Raw genomic sequence first — 16,331 nt, 5'->3', positions numbered from 1 at the left:
GTTCTTCTTTTGTCTTGTAGCATATTGATGTACTTGGTCATTTTTTATAAATATTTCAGGCTTCCTCCTTACCATTATTGCGGATTCAAGAATATAGATGGCTGGCAATGTTAGCATCTTTAACTGTACAAAGAGTGCCCTACAGTGAGCTAGATAGGCTACTTTGCAGATAGTCCTTATGATGCGTTTCTGGATCAAAAAAATTCGTTGCGCCATTGAACTATTTCCCCAGAAGATAATTCCGTAGCTGATGATACTGTGAAAGCATCCAAAGTACACCTTCAAAAGCACATCCTCGTCCATAATTGACTGGAGCCTTCGCACCATGTAACATACTGCAGTAAGCCTCGCTGATATGGATTCTATGTGTTGTGTTGCCACCTTAGGTCACTGCTTATGGTTAAGCCAAGATATTTCACGTTTCATCTACTGCTATGCTCGCTCCCTCAAGCCATAGTAAAGGGGCACTATCTGGTTTTTTCCTGTTGTAAAACATTAGAGCCTTAGTTTTGCCTTTATTTAGCAGTAGCTTATTTTCCTGACACCATTTGCTCATTTCATTAAGACCTTCCTGTGCTCTGCATCTTAGTAAATCCTTGTTCAGGTCTTCAAAACAGTGACAAACATCATCAGCAAATAGGCAGACTTTACCTTCTGTTATTGATTGTGGTAAATCATTCACATATAGCAGAAACAGTACGGGTCCCAAATTTGAACCTTGAGGAACACCTGTGTTAATAGGGGGAGAGACCTCTGAACGGTAGTGTCGAGTTAGACCATCTGCTCCTGAATATCGTACAGTTACCACCATTTTTCTGTCCTTCAAGTAGCTATGGATCCACTTCAATGGCCTGCCTCTTATCCCGATAGCTACTGTAACAGTTTCTTGAGAAGTACATCATGTGATAGTAGATCAAAAGCCTTTGTCATATCATAAAATATACACAACTGTTCACCCACAAAATCAAGATTCTCATATAAATTAATTAACAAATCCAATATTGCATCTGTTGTGGACCTACATTTCCCGAAACCATACTGGTGGTTGTTCAAAATTTGATTTTTCTCCAAGTAAGGGATTAATCTTACTTGGTAAATCATTTAGCCAGCTCTTTATTAATATCTGCTTTTGTTGAACTGAACAACGTGTTTTATAGACAATAATGAAATAAAAATACTAAGTAACAGCTACCTCTATTAGTACCAGCAGTTGTTTTGGTTTTTTGTGACTTTTATCTATGTGATCTTAAAAATACCGATTTGTTCCCTAAAAACATGATTTCAGTTTAATAATACATGTCTTCGAATATTTTGTTCTATGATGGACCAACTCCCTCTGCTCTTTTTCGAAGGACATTTAACTTTTTAGCAGGGTCTTTTTCTTTGCAATTCCAACTGGAGAACTGCTGTGCTTCCTTAACATACCAGTTAAGCAATACTTATTAATCTTGGATAGTATGAAAAATAAAGGGGAAATCAAATACTTGAATTCTAAAAATCTCTGCAACATAGTAATTAAAGAATGAGTAATAGAGTACTTAAGTTTGGGAGTATTCTTACAACCATGTTAAAAACAAACGCAGTACTTAAAAAATCTAAATAAAATTGTCATATATTTTAAATTGGTTCCTTAGTCATTAATTTACTCAATATAAAAAGTCCCTTTCGTGAATGTCTAATGGCCACAAATAATCGGATATGACTAGCCACAGACTTCTTGAGGAGACTGTGCTTATAGCTGTATCCTTTGTTATAGTTATGAAACCAAAAGGAATATAAAAAAATGGCCAGCACTGGTTAAGCCACTCAAAACGCTGTGCCATGTTTGAGGTGTTCTCAACTCCATAAAAGTTGAGATCTTTAATCTTTGGTCTATTCAATTTTTCCCATATGTTTAGTAGATTCAGGATAGAATTTGAAAAATGCACACTTATATTATGCACGTATATATATATATATATATATATATATATATATATATATATATATATATATACAATAAAGTTAATCAAATGTGAAGGAAACAGGATTTTTCCGGACATTTGCCATTGTTCAGTGAAACAAAAAATCAGTAACACTACGTTTTGAGATCTGCAATCTGATCTCTTCTTCAGGTAAATAACTAACCTAATATATAACTACAAACTATGTTAAAATAAACAAATCATACCAAAGTTATTATTTATCATATTATTATCATACCAGTTACTAATTTTTTTTTGTTTCACTGAACAATGGCAAATGTCCGGAAAAATCCTGTTTCCTTCACAATCCTTCCATCGTCAAAAATAAACTTCAAACAAATAATCAAATGTCTTTGGTGAGAAAACTCTCAATTGGCTAACCTTTATCAGAGTTTAAGGTTATCGGCAATAAAAATAGGGATGAATTCATTCTGGGGCCCTCCCTTGGAAAACAAAAATAATTATACATTGCAAAACACATTTTGAAATCTAAAATTAACTTTCTTATAAAACAAAAACTAGAAAATATTTATTTTAAAAATATTTGGGAACGGATCATGACCACTGTGAACCCCTCCCCTCCTTAATCAGCCATTGGATGTCATTTATTTACCAAACTAGTTTTCAGTAAATCAAAACAAGATTTATTATTAAACATTTTGTGGTTAATTATTACTTATGTTAAGTGGTGTATTACATGCAATATATTATTACTGATAATGAAATAATATTTTAATACTATAAAAATATACCTAGATGTACCTGTTCTGAATTTTAGCAACCCAAACTGTGAGGAGCTTGGAGTGACCTGGACACCAGACAGTGACCATAACCCTTGTTATTTGGAAATTGGTAAAACTTGGAAACAGGTTCATAAAGTCTTGCTTGCAGAAAGGATGGAATTTTGGAAGAACATTTATGTTAAATATTCATTACCTAAGTAAGAAAGTGCTAGTTTGTAACAACATTCTATTTTATAACAAATTAATGAAATAAACTACATATCAATTTTATTTAGTTTCTTGTTTAGTTTGTTTTGCTTAATAAGGTACTGCTGAAAAAAGTGAAGTTAGTTTGAAATAATACAGTACACAAAGAGAGAATAAACTGTTTAACATACATTGTTGGATTAAAAATCTTTTGTATTCAATACTGACTTGGTGACACAACTTAATATTGTATATCAATAAAATGTTTGTTATTGTTAGTATTTAGTATTAATCCTTTCCCAACTATGCCAGATGTCTTACAACACCACAACATGCTCGCGTTAGTAATCAAAGGATGGGGTCTAGGAGATGTACTGACTCAGTTCGGGTAATCCCAGTGAACTGGAAAAATACCTCTACAGGGGTACAGGGGATACTACCTCTAGTGTTACTCAACACCACTGATTGACTTCTGGATAAACACTTGTCAAGTGTCCTGAATGAGATGGCCCTGCTTTTACTGAACCTCTTTTACAGGTTAGTGCCCCAATAGTGCCTTCTCGATGGCAGTTGACCTCGACGCCTCAGAGTAGTGTTGCCAGTTCGGGCATGGCCAGTTTTAACTGTTCTGTTTGGAATCGTGCCACACACATACATTTGTATACACTGGGGATCTCCAATCCCACAATGTGAAGCAACCTAAGGGATACATGTCATAGGAAAAGTGCATCGCGAATGGAGCTCTTGGGAGTTGGACGCCTCCCAAAAGTAAATAGCCTTACCTGGTCATGTGGGCCTCTGACAAGGCAGACCTGTTATTTCCTTGATACTTGTGGGACGTCTAAGGAGTCTAAAAGCAACAAAACAAAATCCAGCTGAGCAGGTGGTGTATGGCAGCAGATGATGGAGATCAAGGTCCTTCAAGTCAATCTGCAGGACAGTTAAACAGCTTCAGTTGTGTTCTGAAAACATTTTTTAAAGGAAGAATTTAATATTTCCCTGATAGAGAAACCATGGATTTTTATGGGTAGCACTTTCCATGACAGGGATTAAACTTGTTAGCCCATGTCTGTAATGCCAGAGTATTGTAAGCAACAAGTTGAACAGCATTCCTTTTCTAGAATTTGGTTCCAGGGATCTTTCCACCATCAAACTAATTGAGACTAGTATTTGATAAACCCTGATGCTTTCAGACCTGGCTGCTTTGGTTGATCACGCTGGAAGGAGTGGTGTAAAATTGATGATTGGTTGCAATGCTAATGCGCATAGTAAGATGTGGGCACAAACGCAAATAGTGGAGGTAAATCGCTTTTGGAATATGTAATATCCCATAGTCTAACGTTTACAAATGTGGGTAATGCCTCCACATTTCGGATATAGACTCGAAAGGAGGTGATAGACTTGACCATGATAATGTAGTGTTTGGTTAGTCGGATAGACCTAGTACTTGAAAAAGTTCAATATAGGAATCCGAGAAATACAGATGTGGTATTACACAAGGAAAACCTAAGGGGAGGGGATAACTGGAATCTGATGGTAGCAACCGGAAATGGATTTACAATACAGTCCAGCTAGACAAATCTGCCAACAGTCTGACTTCTGTGATTGTGGGTTCAAGTTGTCCTGTTATTATCAGTAGGAGATCCAAAGTAATATGGTGAAGCTCTGGACTGGCTTCTTTGAGGAAGAGAGTCAGAACTTTATTCAGGAGAGCAAAACATGTATACTTAGGAGACCTACTATAAAGCTCTTGCACTATACTCGTACAACCGCAAGGTTTGTACAGCTAAGAAATTAGCTTGGAAGAAACTCTGTAACTTACTGACATCGATAGTGTGGAGGGTTGCATGTGGCTTCAGAAGCTATTAGAAAAAACCCTCATCTTGCCACTTGGTGGTCTCAAGGAAGATCAAGGCATATATTGTTCCTGTAATATCTTTAGACAATTTAAATGCCTATTTTTGTGGTGTTAATACTAGAATAAACCCAGACCTTATTGAAAATTATAAAAGTTTAGGTGATCATAATAATGTAAATAATGGTTTTAAATTTAATTATATTTGATTCTGACACTGTGTATAACGCTTTTATAGATATTTTATCAAATACCTGGCAATGATGAATTTCCAAAAAAATTCTTATGAATAATTTATGAAGAGATAAAAATGTGTTACGTCATATTTATAATTTTTCTTTGATAAATAATGTGTATCCAGATAAATTGACCTCTTAGCAGAATACCTAAGTAATCACCATCTAATCTGTACACAATGCACATAGAAATTATTTGCTTACTTAACATTCGCCTGACACATCCAGCGGGCCCAGGAGCTTATAAATATAAGAAAACTAAATAATTATTAATACTGAGGTATTATTATGACACGATATGCATATTAAGCAAAAGACTTGTAACATATATAGTAATACTTGGTACCCTACACATGAAAATTAAACTATATAAAAAAAGTAGTTGCTCTTCTCAATAAGTACAAATAAATAGTAATTTGTGCATTTAAAAATTTAATAATTAATAATAAGGCTGTACAGATTAGTAATTTTAAATAACATGGACAAGAAAAAAATATAAAAATGCCTTCTAGTGTTTATATAACAAAACAAATCATATGTACTAAACAGAAATAGGTATACATTTCTTAATATCAGTATATCACATATCAATATTCAATTCAAACGACAAGGAGACATCTAAACCTTTTACTGTATAAGAATATAACTATATTCTCAAACTATCATTAAACAGTGATCCAAACTAAGTACTTCATTAACTAACATGCAAAGTTAAAAGAAAAGTAGTAAACTCTTTCTAATTATAGTTTAACAAAAATGTCATGCTTCTTTATAATAAAATTGGTAAAATTAATGTATATTATGTCAGTATTAAATTTAAACCATAAAATAAAGTTTTAAATTTTTTCCAAAATGGTGTACATTAGATTTCCTCTAATAAATAAAACAATTATTCAATTTAATTCATACAGTCATAAACATTTACTAATTGTCTAATTATTTACATTGAATATGCCATAATCAGATTTTTTAATATGGATAGTTTGTTTTGAATTTAGGATTAAGAATGAACCATACTTTATTGTGGGTTGAACAAGTACATTATATATGTAATACAGTTTTTAGTCCATATACCAATTTAAAAGATTGTGTTTTAGTCCTCTCCGGTATACATTATGAAAACGTTAGTTTCACTTTGATTATACTATTACTGAATTATGTTAAATTAGCATTTGTGATTTAAATGATACCTAAACTAGTAATTATGAAAGGTTCAAATTGCATATATTATATATATATATATTAGGTATATTTTTAATTTGAGTTTAGATGACCACGTAACAGGATACTGTTCTAGGTTGGGATGGTTTAAAATCAAATGGAGTACTGTCTCTCCTACGGACATATGTAATATAGTAGCCAAAATAAAACCAAAGAGAAGCTGTGACATATATGATATATTTTCTGTAGTACTTAAAAATGTTATTGATAACATTTCTATTCATTTAGCCTTATGCATTAATGCCGATCTACTTGAAGGCATTTTCTAATTCAAGCTTAAAGTTTCTAAACTAGACCCAATCTTTAAAAAAGGTGATAAGAACAATGTCAGTATCTAAAGAACGAGCTCTCTGGTACCAATTTTTACTAAAGTCTACGAATCAGTAATGAAATTGCAGTTGAACACGTTTTTTGAGCACAATAAGTTATTTACCAATAGTCAATATGGTTTTAGGTCTGGATTGTCCACGGTGGACGCATAGAGGACTTAGTATCCCATGTGCTCTCAAGTTTTGAGAGAGGAGATGATACCAGTGCGGTGCTTTGTGACCTTTGTAAGGCCTTTGATTGCGTTGACCGGGATATTCTGCTGAAAAAGTTTGGACACTTTGATATAATTCGGTGTGTAAATTCACTGTTAAACTCTTACCTAACTCTTACCTCAGCAATCGACTCCAAAAAGTTTATTCTAAAGGTGGTATGCTCAGATATGAGGTACCCTTTAATGTACCACAGTGGTCGGTATTGGGTCCACTAATGTTCCTTGTCATGATAAATTATCTTAAAAAAACATTAACTGTACAACTATTATTTTTGCGGGATGATGTCACTCTTTTGACAAAAGCAATGTATTTGTTAATGCTAACTTAGTTGAACAGGCTGATGATTGGTATAGGGCTAATTTGCTTGATTTAAATCATGATAAGACCCAGCACATACTTACTCTAAAGGCTAATGATAGCAACTGTAATTTTTTTCAGAGTGTGAAGCTGTTTGGTATTTTTTTAGGTCCAAAGTTATCTTGGCATGTGCATGCATAGAACATGTTACTTAATTACTTGAATGTTTGATCGATGACTGGCTTTCACCAGGTAGATTAATTACATCATTTGATCTTACATGACAAAAATAAAGAAAAGAAGATGGTGGCTTGGAAAAGTGGTGCTTAGAAAAGTGGCTCCTCCTCTTCTAATTCTTTAAGAGAGTACAAAGGCCTAATTTCCAGGTGACTTTTGAGGGCTAGTTTGAAATCTTCCCAATTCAGAATTTTTATACTATCTGGTAGTGTTGTACAGCTTTATGGCTTAGGCTAGAAACATTGCTGAGATTTTTACATTCTGTAGCATGGTAGATCCAGGTGACATGCTCGACGGATGTTTATGACCATGGATTTGATGCCGTCTTATGTACCCATCCAGATTTCTCTTCAGAAGGAACAGAGAATTTAGCGTATATTGCTCAAAGACCGTAAGTATCTTGAGGTTGAAAAAGATAAGTCGCAGAGTTCATTACAGCCAACACAGGCAATAACTCGAAAAGCATTCTTTTGCAAAATGAGAATCTTGATACAGGCTGGTGCATAGCCTCCTAATGTAAGCCTATAAGCAATGTGTGAGTGGAACGTAGCTTGGTAAACTGCGACCAGGTACTGATCCGTCACCACGTATCTCAGCTTCATAAGGAGATAATAGCTCAGATTAAGCGAGATAATTTGGCACATGCCTGCGATATATGTGTGTCCCAACTCAGCCTTTAAAATTCCCAAAACTCAAGCACCTTCACCAATCCATCAACTTGTTCAGGCACATCACGCTTTAGGCAACAGAGCAGATGTTGAGTTTTATCCTAGTTTAGCTTGAGCTAGTTCTCAGCAAACCAACGTGTGCCATCTTCAAGCAAGTACTCAGCTTCATTCAGTGTTTGATGGCAGTCCTTCCCTCGAGTCAAAAATGTCAAATCTGTAAAAGTAGAGTTCTGCTGTTTAGATCAAGGTTGTTGATGAGCACCAAGAAAAGCAATGGACCCAGCACCGAACCCTCTGGAACATCATGCGTTACAAGCTTTTCCTTAGACTTGGCTTCTCCCAGTGAAATCATCTGTTTCCTGTTAATTAAGTAGCTGGCTAGAGTACTGAGTATCACCTCTCCAATACCATAACACTCACTCAAATACCTTACTCAAGTCGAAAAGTATGACTGCCAAAGAATCCCCAGCCACAAAAGCCCAGATAATTTGATCAACCAGCAAGAGTAGGGCATTATTTGCTGAAAGGCCTCTTCTAAATCCGTGCTGGACATTATTGAACAGAGCGTTGTTTTCAACTAATTCAGTAAAATGGGTTTTCATGACAGTCTCAACCACCATCAAAAACACAGCTGGATTGAGATAGGCTTAAAATTTGAGAGAAGATTAGTGACTCTTTTCTTATAAACTGGTATTATTTTTGCTAGTTTCAAAACATCAGGGAATATACCGGTACGCACTCTGAGACAGCAATTTATTGCTTCAGATAGAAATAAGGCGATTTTGTCTATAATATATTTCAAGACTGAGCAAGAAAGGCCATTATGTCAAGAATTTTTAGTTTTTGAAACCCTTAACCATGGAGATAATTTGAGCCAGCCTTACGTCTCTAGAGACCTCTAGTCTAGGAACCACGTGCATCTGAGCTTTCAGTTCTTCTGTAAGGTCCAAGTCCAAGTTGGGCAGTGACAATCCCTTCAACTGAATCAATAAAGAAATTGTTAGGTTGTCAGGATTAGACAAAGGCTGAGTATTCAGTTTTGAGGGCCTATGCTGGTTTATTACGTCCCAAATCGCTTTGTAAATGTTTGGGGAAGATTGTATAAGCTTATCCGTATGAGTCTTTTTGCTTTGTTAAAGTTTAGACTGTATCAATATGTACTGTATTTTAAGCAGACAGCATGAAAAACTCCCGGTCCTTTAGTGTTAAGGCTGACATGCAATGGTCATTCAACAGTACCACGCCAAACTGTAACTTATACAGTTCTGGTGTATACCATGATTTATCCCAGCTCTTGGATCGAGTCCTATCTGAGACTCCTAAGTTCGGGGACTGCCAGCTTTTCAGGAAACACCACGTTAAATTTGTGGAGAAAGACAGAAAGTAGTGAGTCTAAAGTAACTTCCGGTCTATCTAGAACACTAAATTCTGCATTCTAATCAACGTTTTCAATCTCTTGACTAAAAGTCGGTAGGTGGGCATCATTTACAGGTATTTTCAAAAAATTATAATCGTGATGCCAAGACTAAGGAGAAGGGTCTCTTACCGAGCAGGTCTTCAGCTCCATAATGGTTAGCAATCATCATGTTCATAACTAGTGCCCCGTAGTCCCAGGAGTTGATGTTAGTGATGGCTGTGTCGAGGCAGGCAGATTCCTAGGTTAGAAGACGATTTGCTATGAACATTCCATGGTAAGTTTGAAAAGGTTCCTCTATCTCTGATGGACTTTCGAAATTTTTATTAAAATCCCTACAGATAATTACTTTTTGTTCCCTTCTGAGGATAGAGCACAGTAAATTTTCAAAGAGTTTAAGGAAAATATCAAAGTCACCACTTGAAAGTCAGTACACAGATACTATTACAATAGAAGAGTCTTCAACCACAGCCAGTTCCAGCGTCATTTCAACACAAAATTGACATACATCTATTTTGCAGTAGTTTATATTGTGCTTTAGATAAAAGGTCACCCCACCATTATTATGAGTTGATTTATAGAAACCACTAACCATGTTTAAGTCCTATATCCTAGAATAATAAGCACTTTCTTCTTCGCACCGCCATTATTAAGAATCACAAAGTATGTTAGGCTACTTGGATATCATCCATAAAAAAAGGAAGGTACATCTACTGTATTTTATTTCTTACACATTGGACATTAATGGTTGCTATTTTAAAGTTAAGGCCCAGGCTAGAGGTGTTGAACAGACCAAGACTGGTGGTGTTGTACTGTTTGCTGGTGGTAAATAATGTAGACGTTATATTTTTAGTAAAAAGAAAGCTATCAGAATTATTGCAATTGCCGATTTTAGATCTAACTGCAGACTAATTTTAATCCAAGAGGGCATTCTGATAATTGTTAATATGTTTATTTTTCTCTGCTTGCAGCATGTAAGGAAAATCTGCCTAATATCATACTAAACAGTCATGTACACAAACATAATACAAGAAACTGGAGCAATATTGTCAGGAATTTTACCAGGCTCTCTAAAGTACTAAATAGCATCCCTCATGGATCGATCCTTGGGCCAGTGCTTTTTACTATTTACGTTAACAATTTGAACTCATCGATCCAGAATGTAAAGGTGATTCAATATGCTGACGATACGACTCTCTGGATTACTGCTAAATTATGTGCAGGAGCTGGAAATTAATTTATTTGTCATAGTGAATTTATGCATCCAATTTTTTTTTTTTTTAAATCTGAAAACAAACACCTCAAAATCAAACAAAATTGATTTTTGTCTGAGACAGCGTGAAGGTAGTGCACGACCTGCTGTCCTGGTGGATGACAAACTCTTAGAGGAATCTGACTTCATCAAATTCCTAGGAATGTACCTAGATCGAGGTCTGACCTGGGACAATCATGTTGAAAGTGTTTGTTCCAGAGTAACTTCAGGTTTGTATGCTTTGCGGAATCTGGTAAAACACTGTTCTCATGACATCCTGAGAATGGCTTATTTTGGCCTTTGTTTATCTGCACCTTGCATATGGAGTAAGACTCTGGGGCAGCTGTGCAAACAACAAATTGGAAGGAGGGTTTCACCTTCAAAAGAAAGCTGTACGAATCATTTCAAAATTAAAGAGAAGAGAGTCGTACAGGGATGCCTTCAGGGAGCTTGGTTTACTGACGTACCTTGCCCTGTCTCTACATCTTCGAGGTGGCTGTGTTCTGTAAATCAAAGAGCACATTGGCTCAGGGAAGGAACATTCACCAGTATGAGACAAGAGGCAGGGACAACTATCGCAGTCAACCCTATCGAACGGTGGCGTCTCATAATTTGCCATCGCAGGCTGGTGTTAGGTTGATTAATAGGCTCCCTGAGGATCTTAAAACATTGGCAGATACCAAAAAATTTAAACCTCATCTTAAACGCCTATTGGTGTCAGTTGCTTTTTACACGGTGGGTAAGTTCATAGAAAGCCACCTGGGAAATTAAAATTAAAATCGTAAACTGTTTTAACAGGATCTGATATAGGCATTGCATGTTTGTCTGAATGAGGAACTTTTTGTATGTATGAATGTGTGTGAATGAGTAGAATAGGCCAATGACTGTTGCTATACAATATTGTATGTTGTTCGAAGGCAATAAAGACTGATTTGATTTGAATGCAAATGAAGTTGTAAATATAAAGTTTTTTTAATGTATGTACCGTACATGTACCGAGTGCTCAGCATGTTAGAAAGATTTAATAAATGTATGCATGCTTGGCTGATTGCAAATCCGTTCTATTGGCTGTGTGGGTTTTATGACTCAAATGTTGTTGATGTAGACTTTGAGTAAGTATTTTCACTTTTTATTACATGTTTCATGCTTGTATAATTTGACTTGCTTTGTATAAACATAGCTATTTTTAGATATTATTTTCTTGTGTGTTTTTTTTTTTTAATTTGCTTTGTATGTTATGAAATGCACCGCTGTTTTTATCTTTAGTATCATTGACAAGATCTGATGCATGTATGTGTCCTTGAGATCAATAACGTTATTATATTCTATTCGCATTCTTACAACTACATGAAAAAAGGTATGTTGGTATTATCTGGATGCCACTATTTTTCGACAAGTTTTCTTTATCGGTGACCAAAATAAATTACAGTATTAAACAGACTTTATTTAACCTATTTTGAAATTTACAAATCATTGCGTCGAACGGTTATCGTATATCCTAAAAGGAGGAGTGATGTCGGCGAGAATTGAGTTGAATGCATTGCCACCAGTTGCCGATACTCCCGATCGCCTCATGTATTCTGCCAATAAAAATTTTTCCTCATCAGTTCGAGGTAAATCTCAGAGGTGAATATAGTTATTCATGATGAATTTATGAATAAATCAAGCACACGACAATCAATGAAAACAAAAACTAAAAGAACAACAATTATTCCAAGTGACAGGTGATTCGTGCGTCTAGGCCTACTTAAAGGCCACTCGTCTAGGCCTACTTGGAGGCAATTTGGCGTAAGGAATACGCCATTAATATACTCATTAAAAATACTCATTCGGTATTTTTCGATTGATTATGAAACAAGGAAAGTACTAATAACATAAAATGAGGTGTATTTTGGTCCCCGATAAGGAAAACTCGTCCATAAATAGTGCCCTCTGGATAATACTAAAGTTCCCGGAAAACATCTATCTCGAAAGCAGTTTAGTGCCACACACAATATTTTCTACCTCAAACACACACGTTTATCTCAATAAACTTTATGGCAACAAAATCTATGAATAGAGAAGTGGTGACATACATTTCAAAAGGTGGATTATTTATAGATTTGTTGATCTATTTAAGATGACTGAGATTCATCTTTATAAGAGCTAAAAACTTATATAGTAGGCCTAGTTCATATATTGCATTCCTTACTTACCTTAATATGATTGTATATGATATATCAAATATATATATATATATATATATATATATATATATATATATATATATATATATATATATATATTTGACGTTCCGTGTCCTTACAATTAAAATAATGTCAGATATACATTCGTGTTCCTCAAATATTAAAGAAGCAATTCCGTCTAAAGTAAGTTTCATCATTTTTGTTGAGCTGAAGAATAAATAAGACAGAATGATCTCCATGAAATAACTGACGTTAATAATTTCCTTCCAACAACAAAGAACAATTCCAAAATTAATGTTTAAACTCAAAGTATTGATTTCCTCCATTTTTGTTGGTGGTTAATCTTTCCTAGTTCCACAGAGCACTAAATCCTAATTCCATATTTAGTTGTTTTTGCTCAACAAACTTCACAGACTCACTGCGTCTGCTTCACAGGCAAGTTTAGTTTGCCGCATTGTCCGTAAATGCATCAGGTTGTTGATTTGATTTTGTCATCTGTGTGTCTGTGTCTGTGAACCTGTTGAACTAACTCAGGTACTCCAGAAATGTTGTTTGGTTGTGGTAGTAAATAGTAAAATTATAACCTAGGCTTCAGTAGGATGTAAACTGCTGGGTTGTTAAATTTCACCGGGTTTTCTCACGAATGCAAGTAGTTTATATTGTAGTTATTTTAGTTGAGATATTTATTGACTCAATTTTAATAACTGTTTGATATAACTTCGTATTTATTTTTATATTAACTTTTAATCTATTTTTTGGAGGTTATATTAGGTCTAGACCAATTATCAAAGCTGCTAGTAAGTATTAAAGAGTTATCAGTGCCGTTACCTATATGTATTTGTATACATTTTAAATATCATTAATTTTTGTTCTTATTGTTTCACAATTAGTTATATAAATAATAACAGTTTCAAATATAAATAAAACCGCATATATAATCTAGATTATTTATAGCAATTTCACTTTCCCATGAAGTACCTTACATCATTATTTAAATTAGTAAAGTGGTCAACCTTCAATAATAAATTCACCATGAGACTAGCATATTATATAACAGGGCAGATCTGTTATTAAAGAAAATAATGGGAAATTATAAAATATATTATTGGATTTTAACTCTGATTTTAGTGTTATAATTTGTGGCACAAATTTAAAATGCAAATATAGTAAGATGATTTAAGTTAACTTTCTTACTATTTAATTTGTAGAGAAACATTGAATTTACCAACCACTAGACCGATTTAAAAATTGCCCTAAATGGATTCTGTGGACAATTGGCTGCAGTATAATAAACAGCCACCACAACAATCGAATCATCAGTATTTCTGATGCACTTTTTCAAATCTTGTAAAATGCCTTACAGGAGGAATCAACAAAAAGTGCAGTTGAGGGAGGAGCCTATTTAGCGGTTGACCTTGGAGCAGCCAATGGGTAGAGTACGATGAGCGGATCCGATTTTTTATATCGATTAGTACAATCATCGATACTTAATATTAATTTATCAAATACACGTTTATAAATCTTTTCAACATATCTATAACCAAAGTCACAATCATATTTTAAATTAAAATAACTATTGCTGCACATATAGTGATTATCTTATAATTAATAAATGAGCTCTAATAATCAAACTAACAATTAGAACTGGAAATAGGAAAATCTAATATATATACAACCGCATGTGTAACTGACTGACTGACTGACTCACTCACTCACTCACGTATACTAATTCTAACCTACTTCCAGATGAGTTAGAGACTTGAAATTTGGTACACAGATAGCTTTCCACGTGTAACCACCAGGAAAATCCCGAAAAGTGAGAATTTTTCATTTTCAACCCCTCAAAAAAATTCCCAAAAAATCGCGCATTCTTCACCCCTGCAGGCATTTTTTGTAAGCCCGATAGCGGGCGAACCGTTGGAGCTAGCTCGGATCTGACGGAAAATTCATGGTCAGGAATGAAGTGAACTACAAAAAAGGTCTAATGACTTTTTGCTCTATCTTCCATGGTTAAGCGACAAAACGCTCGAACATTTAAAATTCCAGAGATTTTTTCGATAAAAATAATGTTTCAAGCCCGATAGCGGCCGAACCGTTGGTCGTAGCTCAAATCTGATTGACCCATCAAATTAGCAAATTGCGCGATCTACAGAAAAGGTCCAGTAATCTTTTGCCCTATCTCGATTGGTTTGGCCGAAAAACGTGATTATGTACAATTTTGTTGTAACTTTTACGCGAAACTTTTGTTTTTGGGGTCGATAGCGGCGAAACCATTGGTCGGAGGTCAAAATAAGACTAACGTTTTATTTAGGAAATAAGATGACCTACAAAAAAGGTCCAGTGACTTTTTACTATATTTCCCTTAGTTTGACCGCAACACGCGATTAAGTGAAAATATTGGACATTTTCGCCTAAAAATTTACATTCCGGGCTTGATAGCGGCTAAACGGTTGGTCGTAACTCAAAAACAAATTTTAAACGGGATTTAGGAAATCACGTGATCTACAGAAAAGGTTCAGTGACTTCGGGAGTTGGCTGAGCGTTAGCTAAGCGTCAATAGTAGATAGGGACAGAGGAATATTTATTATGTTCACAGACACAATACCCTCTAAAAAAGGCCCAAGTGTGTCATTAACCCCCGGTAATATTAACCCCCCCCGGGGATTTCCTGGTATGACCTGATAACCTCCTGTACATTCAACCCCCTGATGTGTTAACCCCCCTGGTAACATTAACCCCCCCCCCAGGGAATTTCCTGCCATGACCTCATGTCCGAATTTTACCAGTCACCAAATCTCTTAACCCCCCCCCCCCTGGGAAGATCCTGGTATGACCAGATAACCCCCTGGAGACTTATCCCCCGGTAACGTTAACCCCCCCTGGGAATTTGTTCATATGACCAGACAATATCCTGACGAAATTAAACCCCCTCTTGTCTTAAACCTCCTTAACATTAATCACCCACCCAGGGAATTTCTCGCCTTGACTAGATAGTCTCCTGGTGATATTAAACCCCCTGTTCGACTTAAAATACTGCCTTGAGGTCGGTTTTTATTATGTTTAAACTAAACAATTCAAGATAGCTGACCCGTGCAGACTTTTCTCCCGAGCTCATTTCTGGCTAAACCATAGGTCGTAGATCAGATCTGAGGGCACAATCGAAAGACAAAATTAAATTTCCAACAAGAAAGGTCCAGTCACTTTTTGTCGTATCTCTAACGGTTTAACCGCAAAATGCCCTAAAAGTCAAAAGTTTTTACGAATCCGGAAAAAAATCTATGAAAAAGGTCAATTTTTAAATCCCTTGTCATTTACTTAATGTCCGGACTTAACCAGTCACCGAATTCCGCTTATCCCCGAATTTGCAAGCGTTTACTTTGGGGGCCTGGGGGCGTAGCCCCCAGCGAGCCGAAGGCGAGTCTCATAAATAATAATGAAATTATAACAATATACCGAAAATATGCGTAATTATTTATATGATGTCTCCTGTGTAGCAATGATAAACCGTTTTCAAGAAGTTGTCGAAGCAT

General features: G+C 35.4%; 2 protein-coding genes across 2 annotated transcripts in view; both read left to right on the top strand.

Moving 5' to 3' along the window:
• LOC124358408 overlaps positions 1-3,174 on the top strand; it is a 68,501-nt gene extending 65,327 nt beyond the window's left edge. The window contains exon 22 of the mRNA XM_046810708.1: positions 2,743-3,174. Within this exon, the coding sequence (XP_046666664.1) occupies positions 2,743-2,908 (166 nt within the window). The 3' untranslated portion in view covers positions 2,909-3,174. The remainder of the gene's footprint in view (positions 1-2,742) is intronic.
• Positions 3,175-13,345: 10,171 nt separating this feature from the next.
• Positions 13,346-16,331, top strand: part of LOC124357663 (phosphoribosylformylglycinamidine synthase-like) — a 56,725-nt gene continuing 53,739 nt past the window's right edge. The window contains 1 exon segment of the mRNA XM_046809642.1: positions 13,346-13,598. The gene's annotated coding sequence lies outside the window, so the exon portion shown is untranslated.

This window comes from Homalodisca vitripennis, chromosome 3 (genome assembly GCF_021130785.1).
Source record: "Homalodisca vitripennis isolate AUS2020 chromosome 3, UT_GWSS_2.1, whole genome shotgun sequence".
Taxonomy (NCBI): Eukaryota; Metazoa; Arthropoda; class Insecta; order Hemiptera; family Cicadellidae; genus Homalodisca; species Homalodisca vitripennis.
This window is presented reverse-complemented; position numbering and strand designations above follow the sequence as displayed.